Source organism: Motacilla alba, chromosome 6 (assembly GCF_015832195.1).
Source record: "Motacilla alba alba isolate MOTALB_02 chromosome 6, Motacilla_alba_V1.0_pri, whole genome shotgun sequence".
Classification (NCBI taxonomy): Eukaryota; Metazoa; Chordata; class Aves; order Passeriformes; family Motacillidae; genus Motacilla; species Motacilla alba.
The window spans coordinates 18,147,012-18,164,227 of NC_052021.1; the positions used below are offsets into that span (position 1 = coordinate 18,147,012).

At 41.6% G+C, this 17,216-nt stretch overlaps 2 protein-coding genes across 14 annotated transcripts in view; one reads left to right on the forward strand and one right to left on the reverse strand.

Annotated features, from left to right (window-relative positions):
- The window catches only part of MAPK8 (mitogen-activated protein kinase 8), a 41,866-nt gene extending 36,606 nt beyond the window's left edge, over positions 1 to 5,260 (forward strand). For 5 of the 6 annotated variants that reach the window (XM_038141269.1, XM_038141265.1, XM_038141268.1 and 2 more), the window contains exon 12: positions 318 to 5,260. In XM_038141269.1, the coding sequence (XP_037997197.1) occupies positions 318 to 463 (146 nt within the window). In that variant the 3' untranslated portion in view covers positions 464 to 5,260. Of the gene's footprint in view, positions 1 to 312 lie in introns of all 6 variants that reach the window. The other variant, XM_038141270.1, reaches the window with a different exon arrangement.
- Positions 5,261 to 8,729: 3,469 nt separating this feature from the next.
- ARHGAP22 (Rho GTPase activating protein 22) overlaps positions 8,730 to 17,216 on the reverse strand; it is a 126,068-nt gene continuing 117,581 nt past the window's right edge. For all 8 annotated transcript variants that reach the window (XM_038141255.1, XM_038141256.1, XM_038141257.1 and 5 more), the window contains 3 exons: positions 16,683 to 16,804; positions 13,602 to 14,505; positions 8,730 to 9,571 (listed from right to left, as the gene is read on the reverse strand). In XM_038141255.1, coding sequence (XP_037997183.1) covers positions 9,343 to 9,571; positions 13,602 to 14,505; positions 16,683 to 16,804 — 1,255 coding nt within the window. In that variant the 3' untranslated portion in view covers positions 8,730 to 9,342. The remainder of the gene's footprint in view (positions 9,572 to 13,601; positions 14,506 to 16,682; positions 16,805 to 17,216) is intronic.

A 17,216-nucleotide genomic window follows, 5' to 3' on the forward strand; every position in this document is an offset into this window, starting at 1 on the left:
TTGGGCTCTTGAATTGAGACATTGTATATTTGTGGAATATTCAGGGCTGACATAATTTTATAGATCTCTTCAATCCCCATATCGTTGTCCCTGTGTAATTGTTATTTCATTTATTTCAGTTCCTGACACACCATCTATTAAGTCCCACAATTAAGACTTGTGGGTTTATTTATTTTGACAGTGGATTGAGACACACCTCTTCAAACTTGCCGAAACAGGGGAAAGTAACAGCCATTAGGAAGAGACAGACTAATGCAAGTACTGAACTGTGCAACTGTATCTGCAACTGATTTGCTGTTTTGTTTCTCATAGCACAGGTGCAGCAATGATCAATGGCTCTCAACACCCATCTTCATCATCATCTGTCAACGATGTGTCTTCAATGTCAACAGATCCAACATTGGCCTCTGATACAGACAGCAGTCTAGAAACCTCAGCTGGACCTCTGGGTTGCTGTAGATGACTACTTGGTCTTTTGGGGGGTGGGAGGGGGGTCCTTTTAGTCATTAATAGGGCACTTTTAAAATTTGGTGGTATTTTTGAGTGTTTTTTCAAAAATAATCATGGAATTCGTCATAAAGTGCTGTAATTTCAAACTGTAAGTTGTGTTATAAGCAGCCACTTTTTTGCTGTAATTAACTGTAAAATATTAAACCTGGTAATTTTTATTGTGGTTTTAAAATCTGCATATTTGCTTTACTATTATGCTGCTGATCTTTTTTTACTGAATTTGTAAGATTTGTTTTATCAAAGCACATATTAATGTTGTGGTCATTACCATATGATGAATTATTTAAGATTTTATAGGTTTTCAATTTTTTAATTAGAATTTATTCCAGATGTTTTGTTCATGATATCCTTCAAAGTTTTATGCTGGGTCATACATCTGTGTCCAGGTGGAAGGGGAGAGAATTCAGTGCAGCCAGCTGTAGTTTCAGGCATACTACTGTGGTGCTGGATAGTGAACAAAATCCTCTTTTATTTTGGCCACTTGCCTGTAATACTTCAGCAAAAGCAACAATTAGTGAGGTTTTTTTAGGGAAACAGAGAAAACCTTTGCAAAGTAACATTATCTGAATGGGTTTATGAACTTAAGAAAGCAAAGCATATCTTCAAAGCTGCAGAAATACCCAGCCTAGAAGAGTAATGTGATGTTTTCTGCAGAGTTGTGGCATGCCAAATCTTGTGATCACCATAAAACATGAGGATACTTCATGAATAATACATTGCAATGCCAATAAACTGTTTACTTCTAGTTCGTAGCCTGTTTTTGTACACACAAAATGAAGTATATCCAGGATGTTTAGACTGACAAGAGGGAATATGAATATGCTGTAGGTATACTTTCATGTGAGATGTGATTCTTGGGAGTTCTGGTTCTTATTAGTTTTGTCTACTAAGGCGAGTGCTTTTTGGGTCAAAGAGGGAATGACATGAATGCAGTAGGGGCAAAACTTCAGCTACTCTTTCTCCACCAGAAGTGACTGATTGCAAAAAACCATGAAGTGGTGGGAGAACCTCAGGATTTCTGTAGCTAATGCATTAATTGAGCAATATATGCCATCCAAAGGGGGGAGAAGTAGTGCTGTATAAATTAATATTTATCGCTTTCATTTCACCATGAGATCAGTGTAGCAGAAATCTAGCAGTGGGTTCATTTTAAGTCATAAATATTCAATAGTTTTCATTAACGAAGCTCCAAGTTTCAATACACTTTTTAAACAAAAGATATATTGAGATATATAGAACAGTTAATAAATAGTCATGTAAGATGGTGCTGCTCCTCACAGAAGTATTTTAACTGTTTACATTTTATATTTACAGAATGATTTATGTATAACTGACTTAAGTTTATGTATGAGTTAAACAATCATTCAGAATTTATTTCTTTGGAAAATGCAGATTTTTAGTGAAGCTAGGCTGCATAATTGATTGCCTTGTGTAGATGCATATTTTGTGTAGTGAATTAGAATGTGAAGAGGAATTCATATTAGTAAGGCTCACAAAAATGGGCATAAGAGATAGAGAAGTCTTGCCAAGCACTGAGCATAAGCAAATAATATAACTGCCTGTAGAGCTCATCCAGGGGTGACTGATGGTCTCAGTGTGGTTCCTTCTGCTTGTTGGGTTAAATAAGAATCTTTTTGAAGTTTTAACTAAAAGAGGAAAATTTGTCTTTGCAGTAAGTTTTAAAAAAACAGAAGTGATAGCAATGTCAATGTTCAACATGTCTTTTTAAAAAACATGCAGGGTTGCAAGGAATGGTAATATCTCAAAGATAACTAGATTGATAAACTGTGCAGTTGTTTTCCTGGCCTGGCTAGACTGCTGCTAAGTGCTGTGTGCGTGTAATTTTGCTTTCCTCGTTTATATCTAATATTTCAATATTGCCTTCCTAAGCCACATTTGTTAAGACAATTATTTTTGCAGGATCCTGCCAAATTGTATATTACCTCAGAACAGGCAGGACAAGTTTGGATTCATCTAGCACTGGAATGTAGAAAATGTTGAACAGAGACCAATTGAACAGTCTGTTTTGCATTTTTTTTATGAAAGTTTAAGCTGTGAATTAAGCCAAAATTTTTGGTCAAACAAAAGTACTCCATTGTTACATAGGGTCAAGTGATGGTGTGGTCAGCACAGTGTAATGAAGTTAAGACTGACAAAAGTAACTTCTGATGCCTCTCAGTGCTGTTAAAAATAAATAGGTAAATATAGTTCCTATTTAAATTCATTTTAGACCCCACTGGATTGCAGTGATTATTGAAATATTTTGAATCTTAAAAATATTTTTTGCTATCGCTTTCCAGTGTCCGAAATATATAGTAACTGAACTGAGCTCGTAAGTGCTAAGGAGAATTGAGCTTTTCTTCTTTTAAGACAAGGTTAGTGAATGTGTGGAACTGCCCACTGCAGCCTGTTGCAGTGTGTGAGCAAGCTGTGCTTAAAGGTATTGCTTCAGTAGGGCCAGAGCTTTGCCTGTGGAAACCAAGAGTTCACTTTTGGCACCATCTTCACAGGAGTGTTGCTTTTTCTTTTTTTTCAGTTGCTTGCATTTTAGGCAAATTAAAGTGATGGCAAATTTCAAAGACAAAATCATATTTAGTAATCAAATCATCACAAGAGCATGCCAGTCTTAACTTCCCTTTTTATTTGTTGAAATATAAACTTTTTTCAGATAGGTGTACACTGCCACAGATAGCAAACAAATGGGTAACTGGAATTCAGCTGTCTTTGTCTATTGTTAGATTATATGCTGTACAATACACTGTACAATTTTAAAGTATTGTTAAGTTTTATTTTAGGCTTTGATTTGGATTCTTCTCAAGACAACAGGCATCACTGAAGTGCATGCCTGAGGCCATTCCAATTCACTGGGAGTTGATACGGATTGAATTACCATGAGCTGTCTGATCCCTTACCTCAGGTGAGGTTCGAGTTGGGCAGTAATAGCGAGATTGATTTCTGCCTTCTTTGGGCAAAGCTGTGGCATGCAGCAAGGGTAAAGCAGCTCTCTCCTTCTGTAGAAGTAGGTTGTTCAAGAACTTGAAATAGAGATGGTGTGGGGGGCGGGAATTAGTACCCTTAGAGTGTACTGGGATGCAGTGCTGGGAAGTCTGCTGCTGGTGCAAGACAGTGGGTCAGAGCTGATGTGTTGGTGTGTGGGGGCAGCTGTGCTGCTCAAGCACAACTCCCTGGTGGAACATGCTCAGCCCTGGGTCAGTGCTCAGCTGAGCAGATATGGCACTTTGCCCTGGCCAAGCTTGGGCTTTCAGCTTTGAAGAACTTTTACTATGTGAGATGCAGCAGCATCTTTCTGGGCAGGAATTCCAACTGGACATAGCATCAGCACCAGTGGTGTGGTGGGAGTGTCCTGTGTCCCCAGCACGAGCTGTGCCAGTAGGGCCCTGCTGCCTGGGGCTGGTGGGGCCAGCACTGAGCACCTGAGCTGGGACTCTGTAGGGGATGGATGGATGGAGCATTCAGGTCAGCAGTGCATGAAGGAAAATGTCAAAAACCTCCTTTGGGGGGTGGTCCTACCCAGCCAATAATCTGAAGTGTATGACAGTAAATGTTTCTTGATAAAGATCATGGGTAAAATGAGAGAAGAAGGTTCAGCTTATACTTGGTCTTACTTTTTCAAGTTGCTAAATGGAGTGAATTAGTTTCTAATCTGTATTTATTTGCTTTTGGCAGCAGCTTGTCCATACGGTTACGTTTTATTTCCTGTCAGTGGTTTGGAGCAGTTGAAGGAGAGCCTGTCTTTATTTTTCAGCAGAATTAGAAAGAGGTTTTTATTGAAGCAGTGTGATAAGACTGTACTGCCTACCCAAATTTTCAATTAATTTATTCTTAGTTAAGGGCACTGGATAATAGAATTTTAAGTAGTCTCTCTCACTTCCTTCTCTTTGTATGTCTGTGTTACAGAAATGTGTTACAAATCAGATCACATTGTGTTTCTATTTCTGCAGTTCAAAATTTAAGCTAGGTTTTCTTGAACTACCTCACACAAAATTTCTATGTTTCTTAAGTAAGCAAAGCTAACCCTTGCTATTGGAACTACACTGAATGTGAATAGAAAACACACCTCCTTTAGAAAAACAAACCTATTGGCCAATGTTGAGACAATATCAGTATGTTTCTTATCTATTTCACGTATGATGTTAATGTGTAATATATATATAGCCTGTGTACAGTAATGTACATCTAGATTATTGTGTTAGCTGTAAATTGGTGATTTTATTACTGTAGTCTGGTTTTGTAGGGTAAAAATAGCTTACTAGTAATGTCAGCTCATCCTTTACATTTTACAAAAGGAATAATTCTTGGTAAGCTTTGCATACAGATGAATTACTTTTGTAGGCCCAATATCTAGTCTATTTTTGAGAGTTCTTTAACTTTTATTACTAAAGTTGAGAAAAAAAATCCCACCCCAATTATTGTGATCATTCCTTCTGCCCTTCTTGAAGTATATTCTTAATTTTATTATGTCCCAAGAAATACAAAGGGGAAGATACACCATTAAAAATACTGGGGAAAACTAATTTTTTTTCTTCCCCACATTTGATACTTTTTTCTGCTTTTCCTTTATTCCCTCCAAATAAGCTGTTGGTGGGCATTATTGAGAACATTGTGGGGTTTTTTTAACTCAGTCATACCATAGGTCATTACATGTGCACCACTGGAATGTATACATTGTTATCTAGTATGTCAGTTGGTTATAATGATATTTTAAATAAAAAAGAAAAAAAAAGTTTGACCACCATGCATTTAATGTTTCTTCATTGCCAGGCTGTGATGGATTTCATATGGATTGCATAATAGGGCTGCACTTGAAATCTTACTAGTGAGAGTCCTTCCTGGGAATTCATCTGTTTTTTAATGGTGCTATCCTGTCTTGTGTGTGAGCTCACTTGTGGGCAAAGTGACATGTTTTTTTCCATTTCTTCATTCCCATGGACTTTGGATGTGCCACAGACTGTTAACAGCATTCATGGTCTTTGAGACCAGTGGGAATCCATTCTTGCTTCCTTGCTGCCAGCTGCAGCCACCTTAATTCCTGGAAATAAAGCTGCTGAGAGCCCATGCTGCTGAAAGAGGTAAGCCTTGGGCTGTCTAGTGTGAGGGAGAATCTCTCAAAGCTGCGTTTTTGCAGAAGCCTTAAGGATCTGACTTCTGGAGAGCTGACTTGGATGCCTGGACCACCCACTGCACTGGCACTTCTCCCAGAGGTAAGTCCCAGCATAAGTCACTTCCAGCAGGGTTTCAGTGCTTCCTTAATGACTGCAGCTGCCCTTGGGCCGGTCTGGTGGTGCCTTTGTGTCCAGTTTCAAGGGAAAAGGACTGTGACCACAGTGCAGGCAGCTTTGTTTGTCTGGGCCACCAGTTTGTGGGATGCTCTTCTAGGAATGTGGTGGGGGACTCAGAAATGTTCTTCTTTATTTGCATGTATCAGCATAAAGTGCAGCCAGTTTCCCGTGATAATGTTATTACAGAACAAGGCCAGAGAGAGTCCTTGCTCTGCCCAGGATTTGTCTGGTGGGTCAGGACTGAAATGCTCCATAATGCTGCTGGCTTCAGTGGAACTCTCTTGTGGATGTAGATGAGTCATTAAGCTATTAATTCACGTCCCTTTTTGTATTAGAAATGCCATTACCTATCAAAGTTTTCTTGGTTATTCTGAAGTGTTGCTGTTTTGCCTTTTTAAAGCATATGTTGGGGGTTTTTTCACTGAAAAGTTTTTACTGGGGTTTTTTTGCCTGCATAGTACTGGAAGGGATATTCCAGGCTGGGAGGATGGCACAGGTGAAGCTGTGGTAAAAACTTATCTATTTCAGGAACCTTCTGTCATGTTTAATTAACAATAACCAGACAAACACTTGCTAAAAAAGCTGACATTTAAATCAGGGACTGTAACAAGTGAAAGGTCTGCAAAATAAGGAGTAGTTTCCAGTGCTTGCTGAGGGGAAATGCATTGGTAGGGAAGAGTATGGAAACAGGAAAGGTAGGGAAGGGTCTATCATCTTCCTCACATAAAGGCATAGTGTTGTTTGAAGCTATGTACAAGTGGATCTCATTTCTTGCATAATTGCTCGTGTCAGGAATTTAGCATTATGGTCTTGTTGCTGCACTTGAGGTTAACATCCCACTGTAGTGTATTTTAGAGTGAACTGGGTTGTTTGCAGCTTCTTGCCAGGTTTATTTATTGCAGTGGCTCATCCTCAAAAGCAGCTGAAATTTATTCCTCATGAACAAGAGCCATAGATGTTGCTGGAGCACAACAGCCAGTTTGGAACTGGTTTGTTTCACTCTTCATTTTGAGTGCATGGCGTTTCTTTGTACATTAAAAAGAATTAATTTTATCTTGGATACCAGATTGTGTAGTGTTATAGATTCATGATCCTATCCTGGATCTGCAAGTTTGGGATAGGTGGGTTTGTTAGCAGTTACCCAAGGTTAAATACTCAAGAATTGAGTGAGCCCTGCTGACTGGGAGACTAAACACCAGATACACCAGACAAGTAGTGACTAGGACTGCTGGTTAACTCTCTTGAGTTTGTAGTGTGAACTAAAGGGATACATACAGGAGATAATGCAATATAACTTAGTGTAAGGGAGGTGTGGGCTGTCAGGATGGATACAGTGAAAGGCTTCTATGTTTTGGGTAGAAATAAAAGACATTAAAATACCCTGCTTGCTACTAGTACTGGGATTGAATGTTGCTTTCTGTCAGTCCTGGTGTTCTACTTAGAACCATTAGACCACCCTCCAATATTAAGGTTTATTTTGTGATGACTGACCTCATACCTCCAACTACCTGCCACACTGCTTGCTTTTCCAGCTCAGTCACTGTTACTGCTTCTCTCTCACATTATGCATCTGATTATGCTGCTGTTTTAAATGGCCATCTTATTTCTTAAAGGATAACTTGTGACCATTGGTAATGAATTCAAGGCAGAGGTGGGAAAAAAAGATGGGGATGATGCTGACCTGCAGGTGGCAGGCAGCTGCTGCTGAACATGCAGGTACCTGCCTCATGCCAGGGCAGGAAGGAATCATGGGCAGCTGGAGAGCCTGGGAAGTAGGAAAAAGGTTTTGAAATAACTGAATGAACCAATCCACATGACTTACTGTATCACCTTGCTTGACATCTCTTATCCAGGAAAGATTAGGTTAAAATTCTGCTTTTTGCTCACTTTAAATGGTTTACATTTTTTACATTTCTATAGGAAGGAGAAGTGTTACAGTGCAGTAGAAACAAGTTAACACCTAGATGTTTTAAATATTGAAATACCTGGATGTCTGTGAGATAATGAGGAAAAAGTATATCTTTCAATATTGACTATCTCCTGGTATGTAAAAAACCCATTCTAAGGTTATTTCCAGACAGTGAGTCATAGTCTTCTCTAGTAAGAAATGAGACTCAGGGCACTTTTTCAAAATACTTAAAATAAATCAATCTTCTTTGTTACAGTCTGTATTTTCCCTTTAGCCAGTTCATGTTGTTGTGGCACTTTTTGTTAAAATTATTTCTCCTTAGAGACTCCCAAGCTACCTCAGGATGTGAAAGATGGAGTGCCAAGACAAAGTGAACAGTGCTGGGCTCGCAGGTGAAATTCAAGCTGAATCTGATGAAACAATTTTCTGTGTGCAGGCTCTGCATGGCTCAGGGTGTTACAAATGTTATGCAGCACTTCTTGAAATCACTTGGAAGGGAAGTCAGCCCCAGCAGCAAATTACCAGAACTTAACAGCTTCATTCTAATGATTTTTCCTTAGCAGAAGTAAGGAACTTGGGATGATGGGTTGTTTGCAGTATTCTTCCTGTCCCTCATATCCCTGTAAGAACTAACAAAAAAATATCAGCTGGTGTAATGAGAAATGGTACAAGTGAGGTAAGTGTACATTGTGCAGGAAAGGTTATGGATAGATCCCCACCCTCCCCCCTTTACCACCCTGACAACCCCCACCCCACTAATTCCTCTTACCATAAGTTTTGCTATTAAAGTTTGGATGTGTTTTGATGATAAGAATCTTCCATCTTCTGCCTTAATACATATATAGACTCAGGAGATTTTTTTTTTCTTGCTGCTAATACTGCTCTATTTTTGGCTCAGAAAACCTTCAGATACCTAAGGCAAAATGTGCATATTTAAAGTTCCACAGCAGTTTGTGTAGCCAATCTGATTATTAATCACAGTTTAATTTAAAGCTGCATTTTTGTGAAACATTGGGTGGGTAAGGGACAATTTTAGTGAATTGTCAAGATTTTGGTATCTTCAGCATGTTTGCAGACTTTGTTTTCACAATATCTTCATAAAATAATACCACTTTAGGAATGAGACATTTGAACAAACTTTATGGAGGGAGTGGGCAAAAGCCACCTCAATAATCTGTCTGGCAAACGTCCTGGCTGTGGTGACAGGCTGGAACTGCCACCTTCCCAAGTACAAGTGCAGGAATCCCTCAGCTCCAGGCTCAGCTTGTCTGTTGGTTCTGGCTATCCACCCACCCTGCAGGACCTTCCACTCTCCTTGAGGCAGCAAAAGGATGGTGCAGCTCAGTCCAAAGATGGCAGCAGGACACTCTGGAGAAGAATATCTTATTGTTCTGTGGATACAGAGGGGACCCTCTCTTTCTTGGCAATCTGACACTAAATTTTCAAGCTTTATGGTCAGCAGTCTTTCCCAGCTAGCCCAAATACTACAGCACATGTAAAGACAACAGGGCAAGTGTCACTGGGAGCACAATCACTATAGAATTACTCATGATACATGAGTATACCAGAACAAAATATGCATTTTCACTCATTTTGTCAGGAACAGGATTTTCTATACTTGTTCTACTTGGGGTCTTTAGCACTTTGACTCCCAACAGTTAAACATCCTAATGTTGAAAAAAATTCTTCCATTTCCTTCTGCAGGAGGTAATTTCTCTTCTCAGCATCTTCACGAGCGCGTTCAGAATTCCTCAGTTTTATCTCCAGCATCGTGTATTTCTTTCGTTCTTGGTCCAGTTCTTCTTCTAACCTAACCACTTGGTTCCTCAGGTCTGCACTTGTTTCTTCAATTCTTAAAACCAACAGAGAAGAAAAAAAAAAAAAGCTTTTTTAAGTGGCTAGATAAATACAGCTGATAACTATAAAAACTAAGAGGAGCAACTTAAATTTAACATATTCTAAGAGGAAGTTTTAAAGGAGAGAACTAAATGCTATTTCATTACTGTTTAATTTAGGGCAGAGCTTCCTTGCATCTTGAGAAAAATGCTCAAATCTTAGAAAACAATGCTTACTTTCTAGCACCAGACTGCCTGGCTAAGGAGAGTCATTAACTCTAACTCCTCACTTAGACAGAGTTCAAGTATATAATTCCAAAATAATCTTTATCCATATAGGGATACTGTGTTTCCCTATATGGATATCCAGTACAGAGGAACATCCTTAGGGATCAGATAGGAATGAGGCCACAGTCCTTCCTCACCAGCCATTTGATGGTATTTTCTGTAAAGTTTATCACTGATATTGAGGTGGGGTGTGACATTTTATGAAACCCACTCTTTCATTTGAGGAAGAATCAGGAGAACAGTTCTTAAATGTATCTGGGCACAAAGCTCTGTAGCAAAATTCAGAGCTTTTCACACAGGAGGTCAAAGAACGAAGTTCATGTTTTTGTGACTTCAAAGAAGCACAGAAGGCACAGCACTTGCTGTTCTCCCCCTTGTGTTTCCCAATCACAAGACCAAGTAGTGGTGTTAACACTGAGGAAGGAATATTTTCAGATGGGAATTACTGATTACTAGAATATGAATTTAAAAATAAGACTTTTGCAATGAAAGATGTCCCTCGTTTAAATACAATAAAGACAAACTTTTAAAATAATTTCCAACACAAAACCACCTCTACCTCTCCTTGATCAGTCCAATAATACCAACTTTGAGGCTGGGGTGTGGCATCCCAGTGACACCGAACAGGTTATTTTTAGTCAGCGTAACTGATCTTCAAGAAGGCCACACTACTGCCTCATAATAAAACAAAAATGAAAAAAAAGAGGGACGGGGCAGTCCCAGAAGGGTCTGAAATCCACTTCATGACCAAGAGGCAATGCAGCACCTTAAACTTTTCTTTTCTGTTCCTTTGCATACAGCTAAAGATGGCAGTTCGATTATTGTCACAGTTTTCACAATGAATCAAAGTCACAGGTGCACTGACCTGCACCAAGTCCAGCAAAAAGCAGCCCCTGTAGATGAAGGCAGACCTTTATGTCCAGCCAGTGTCAGCTGGAATATGACACTTCTGAAGCTGGGATGCTTCCCCACACACACGTAACAGCTCTGAGCTGCCAATTACATTTTCTACCACTAAGTTTAGGGGTCAACTACAGCAGCCTGAACTGCTAATTCAGGATTGAATTACACAGGGTCACAGTACTCAGAGCATTTTTACATTCATAACAGTCCTCTCCAAATACTTACACTTTCTTAAGAGGCCAGGTGGTAAACATGAATTACTGAAACTCAACAGAAAATGTCTGGTAATTATATGAACCTTGAGGGAGAAATGCTCGGGAACAGAGTGGTTACAGGAAGGCCATAAAACTTGCCTCCCTCTGACTAAGAGAGAGAAAATGGGCAGTTGATGAGAAATAACAGCTTTTCCATCAGCAAGTGTTCCTCACCTCTGCCCCAGGCAGGTAGGTACTCACTCTGCTTTCCCTTCACTTAAGTACGTGCCAAGAAAAAAGCTCATATTCTTTCATTTAAACATGTCCTGCTAGATACACACAGTTCTGCAAACCACACATGTACAATGTAAGGGGACTAAATTATCTTCAATAAAATAAAGCTGGTAGGCAGCCTAAATCTTTTGTGCTAAGCAGCCTCCCTTCTTTGCTAGTTAGCTCCTGTCTTTCCATAGTAGCAGACTTCCATGCAGTCTGAAAAGGAACATACTTTTGCACCTATAAATTGCTGCAGATGTAGTAAAAACATTGCAAAATTTTTGAGAGCTGAAAAACTTGGCTTGAAATTCTTAGACTTGACAGCACAGTCCTTCAGGCTGTAGGCCCAAACAGCTGGAGTCATCCTGTTTAATACAAAAAGGCAGTGATTGCACCTTGCCTGGTTTTACGAAACTCTTTAGTTCATTACGCATTTTCCTCTCAGACACTTTTCCCTGTGAGACCTGGCCAATTTAGTCCTCCCCTGGAGCCACAGTGCTCTCTGTCCTGTCCAGCTGCAGGGGAAATGCAGGTGTTGGAGCTGAAGCAGCTCAACAGCTGGAATGGAGAACAGGTCATCTTGGATGCTACTGATGTCAGCAGCTTAAGGCCCCATTGGAACAGTTTTACTGATAAAAGGTGGAAAACCATCTCTTCCCCCAGGCAGCAGGCAAGAATGTGCAGCTACACATTTCCAGGTTCTGCAGCCTGGTATTTCTGTTTATTTACCTATACCCCTGCAACAAGGCTGGCGGGGCAGCTCTGCACAATTAAATGTAAGGCACATAACCCCTCACCTCCCTCCCATTCTGTATCAGTAGGGCATCAAAAAAATAAGTCATGAACTCCCACCCTCATTCACAGACCCTTCCCAACATCCCTTGCTAGCAACTGCTGGTGTTTCATGAGCTCTTACGCCTTGAACACAAGATGGGGCTTTTCTCCCACTTGGGGATGTTAGGTGGGAACTGGAATTGCTGCACAGCCGGATTCTCCTTCCAGCTCCACACACCAAGGCAGCACAGTGCAAGAGGAAGAAACACAGAAGAGGCTGGCAAGCCACCACCAGAGGAAATCACAAAATAAAGCAGGAAGATAGCAAGAGGAATTCCTACCTTAACAACTGGCCCATGGGAAGAGATCACAGTTCAGATACATTTTTGAGAAACTACCTTAACAGGAAAAAAGTGCCAAAAAACGCAACTTTAAGCTGTGCTAGACAGCCCCAGTCTTACATGCTTTTGGTACCATGTTTAGAAGACTGGCAGCATTTTCATACCTGTTTCCAATCTGAGTTTTAATAATTGAAGGAGTATAATAGTAACACCTTAACACAAAAAAAAAACCCAAACCCTGAGAACTCAACTCTTTGTAAGAAATGGGACTACAGCCCTTCTTCAGTGCAGAGTACTGGTGCTGCAGAGCAGCATGTATTACAATATGGTGTGCAATTTTGCACATGGCTGTATATTAAAATATATGTAATTCCTTTAAGCATCAATATTTAGTGTGCCTATTTCCCCTGAATGTTTTCCTAAAAGTCTTTCTATTATCACATACATTCATAAAACCTAACATACTCACACAAATTAATGACTCCCTTGTTATTAAATACTTCCTACAGCCCCAGCCCTACACACAGCTCCCCTGAAAGCTGGAATTTTTCTGAGCCCAGGTGGAAAGTGCAGCACCAGCAGTTGTGCAAGGAAACATCAGTTGCCAAATGACACAGTTCATGCTGCTCCTCCAAGCTAGGCTGCCCCATCAGCCAAGGGCCACTCTTCTTCATCAGATACCAAAAGTGAGGTTTCTAGAAATTCAACACAAAAGGGCTGCTGAAAACATTAAAGCTGAGATGCTGTCCCAATAGCACCACCCCCAAAAAAAAAAAAAAAATCTGTGGAAAACAATCAAGAGCAGTTTCCTCAAGAATGCTGTGGTTGGGGAAAGAACAAGAAGCCCTCAGTTTCAGACTGGTCTGGTACAAGTATCAGCACCTGCACAGATCATCCTTGTTGAGGCCTGACCATCCTGGGTCCCAATTCCTCCCTACAAGATGTTTGCTTTGCTATTTCTCTGAGGACACTAAGAACAGACTTTGGCATTACCTGTGCAGTTCTCATTTACAGTGAACACACAGAATATGAAGTATTTGATTTCCCTGTGCCACAGAAATCCCTTTTGTTTTCTTCTTGATGCTCTCTTAAATCAGAGAAAGAAAAGTTGGATTCAGAGAGTAGCAAGGAAAAAGGAGAACCAAATCTGCTATCACCCAACCCCAAACTTCAGAGCTGAGAACCTGGTACCCTTGGCAGCCTACACCCATTTTCAGACAGGGGAGAATGTTGACAAATGACTTCCTTGTGCCCCCTGCAGATGACATTACCTTTTGATACTAGTCTCATATTCAGTCCTCTGTTTGCTCAGCTCTGTCTTTAGCTCCACCACCAAGCTCTGTAAGGCCCTGGAGCATTGGAGAGAGTCTCGTGAAGCTGTAGCCGGGTCACTCTGTTCACTGCTGCTGATGCTGCAAGCTTCAAACCTGTCCATGCTGTTCTCCAGATCTGCTGTCTTGACCTCGCTCTGGGACAGCGAGCCCTGAGTTACCCACTCGGTTTTTAGGGAGCTCAAAGCAGAAGAGTCACTGGCCCGGCAGGCTGGGCAGCTGCTCACCGAGTCCATCACAGAGATCTCACAGGATGATGTAGACCAGGTGGTGCTGGCCATGCTGTGTGTGCTGAGGGACAGGCTGGATGAAGGGACATTGTCGTAAGTGGAGAGTCTCTGGGAGGAACACGAGTCTTTCACTCGTTCCCCAGAGGCTGTCCTGCGATGGCCTCGGAGGGAGTACAGGCCATTCATCAACCAGTTCCCGCTGGAGGAGAGGTTGGGGATATCTAAGGAGGAGCTGCCCAGCTTTGGACTCACGGACCGTGCTCCCTGCTGGCGGAAGGAATATTTCCATGGAGGCAGTGTCTGCACTCTTTTACTGGGGCTTGTGGCAGGCTGAGTCGATTTGCCACTGTGCTCTGGAGGAGTGATTTTCACTGCAGGTCCTGGAGTGGCCTCTAGAGCCACAGCATTGCCAGAAGGCAAATCAGTGGGGCTGGCAGCGCTGTTCTGTGACCTGCTGTCCTCCCCGTCCTCCTCGGAGATCCACTCGACAGTGCTGCGCTGGCGCACTGGTCTGATTTCCAGCTGGCTCCCTGGCACATCCGCCTGAGGAACAGCAAAGATCCGCCCCTGCTCACTTATCAGTACTGTCATCAGGTGCTGAACTAGTGAGGTGCCTGCGGATGGAAAACAAAGGCAAGCAGGTGAGGAGACATGAAAGACCTCTGCGACTCACCCCAGCCTGTTTTCATGACTAGGCTGCACCCAGTTTCTTGGTCTGAGCAGGCCCAGAACTACTGTTATTGAAAAACTACAAATTTCAGCTCAGGCCTTCTGCTGTACTGAGTGTCTAGAGAAACTTGCAGGAAGTATGACATCTGCATTATACATGCACTTGCAGAGAGTGTACAGCAAGTGCCAAAAGTGCTCACAGTTATTTAAATCCACAGAAATGTGCTGCCACTGTCTTCCAGGAGTGGAGCAGACCATTATGAACTAAAAGAGAACACCACTTACCAAACCTAATACAAAGCACTTCCTACAAAAGAGAAAAACCTTTAGAAGGGAGAAAAGGCAATTCTATTTTTAAGTATTGCATGAAAGAGAATAAGGCACACGTACTCAGGGTTCAAGGCAAGAGCTTGATTTTATTGATGAGTTTTTGACCTAATAGCAAGGTCAAAACTTTACTTAGCTCACCTACCACTTCTATTTTATGTCTGTGAATGTAGGAAGAGAACTAAATGTCTTGAAGATAAGGGCATTCCTAACTATTTAGCTGTCAAACTTCAGGTACTTTTATTTGAAATGCATGAGTTAAATTTGAAAAGACACAATTAGAGTGCTTTTTGTTAATATCTGATTATCAGTTTATTTAGGAGACTCAAACTACCCTGAAGCTAAAAAAAAAAAAAAAAAAATCTTTCCACTTCTCTGTTACTCTTATCTAACCAACCTCAGCTAAATTCTCAACTAAATTCAGACCTGTGGCAATACAGAATTCTGGGTCAGATCACTGTAGTGTTTTTATACGATGATGAGGAGAGACCCCAGCACCTGCACATGTGCACCTACACACAGCACAGGCACCTCCGCCATCGCATGAGCTGCTGAATGAAATGCCTGAGCTGGTCTGAACCCAAACTCGTCCCCTGTGCCAGCTGAGCTGGGAGCACGCTGCTGGCACAGGGGAGAGCCGCAGCGGCACTGGCCCGGTGGCCGCTAGGGGAAGTCCCAGCATCGCTCACAGGCTGCTCACAGCTGTCCCCGCTTTCACCAGTGAAGAACACGCACTGCTCCCGCACTCCCTGCTCCTCCCCGATTCTTGTACCTTCTGCACAGCCAGGGGAAGGTATCAAATTTGCCCTTAATAATATGGCCCACATCTCTGTGGTAGGATTCGAGTCCCTAAGCTACTATAATACGTCAGGTCATGCTCTGAAGTTGTCCTGCTGCCTGTTGCCATGGTGGGAGATACATCTGCACACGACCTGTGAAGAGCTCAAGGCGCTGCTGCTGCAAAGGCATGACAACACTGACCTTCTGTGAAGGATTTGCATCACACAAAATACCATGTCAGCTGTCCCCTACAGCTAGGGAGCAGAAACAGAGCCAAGTTCAGGCATCCTGGGCACAGCATCTCCATCTGTGCCTAATTAACTAATCAATGCTTTTTGCAGGTTGCCAAAATCCTACAAAACTTTATGCAAAAACCTTGCTAAAACTTGCACTACCGTAGTTGTGTTTCAGTGGAACCTGGAAGAAGAGCTGTGTTCCAGCCCTAATGTCAGCCTGAGTGATTGGTATGGAAGCAAATAATTTTAAAGCTTCAGATTTTTTACATCCAAAATTAACTGATTTTCAACAACTTCTTTCTTTTTTTTTTTTTTTTTGATTCTGTGAAGTTTTGCTCCATACAGTCTCCTTAGAACACTTATAAGACACTTCTAGTTGTAGCCATTGTGGCACAATCAGAACTACAGTCCTCTCCTCATGGCCCAGATGGGGACAGGCTACAGGGAGCACTGAAATGCACCAACACTAAATGATTGCAGTTTGGTACTTAAGCACAGTCCTTATGAAAAAACAGCTGAGTTTTTAATTTAGCAGTAGGTTCAGAAAGAGTTTCAGGGGTGTGGAGGCATCTCCACATGGTGGAGAGGAGAGACAGTCCCAGTCCAGTGGTGAGTGGAAGAAGATGCCAAGTGGAATACCCCTTACAGGCCCTGGTGAAAGGGATGGCTTGACTTGTTCTGACTGTGCAGGCAACTGATACAGCTACCAAGGAATGTATGGCTTTCAACTTACTGGTCCAAAATACAGCTGCTGTGTCATCCCCCAGAACAGCACCTACCTTCCATCATGGTCACTGGATCCTCCATTTTGGGCCGCAGGATGTTTGGTCCAAATACTGTAGCCAGGTTCTGGACACTCATCTTGTTAATGCTGGAATGAGCCTGAACTTCATCAAGGAACCTTGAAAAACCCCCCCAGAAAAATTAAAGGAGGAGTCACTTCTTAGACTATAAGCATTCAGTTTTGTCCTGTTTACATACAACCCTGACACCTGAAATTATCTGAGGAACTACTGTAGCTCAGATATTCAGTGTAGCCCCAGATCCCTCCCAGTGTATGAACCAGAGAAGACAGTACGTTTTCTGCCAGAAGTACCCACCTAGCAGTGACCCAGCCTACTATTGAGTCTGAAAGGACAGATTTTTTGCATTTTTATAGGAATTATCAATTTACATGGATTGACTTTGGCAAATTTTCATTTACAGATATAATAGAAGTAATAAGTCATCTCCTTGTCCGAGAAATAGCAGCCTGTGGAAAGAGCTTTGTGGTTTGGCTTGAATCTAACAAAATACAGATCACAGAACCATAG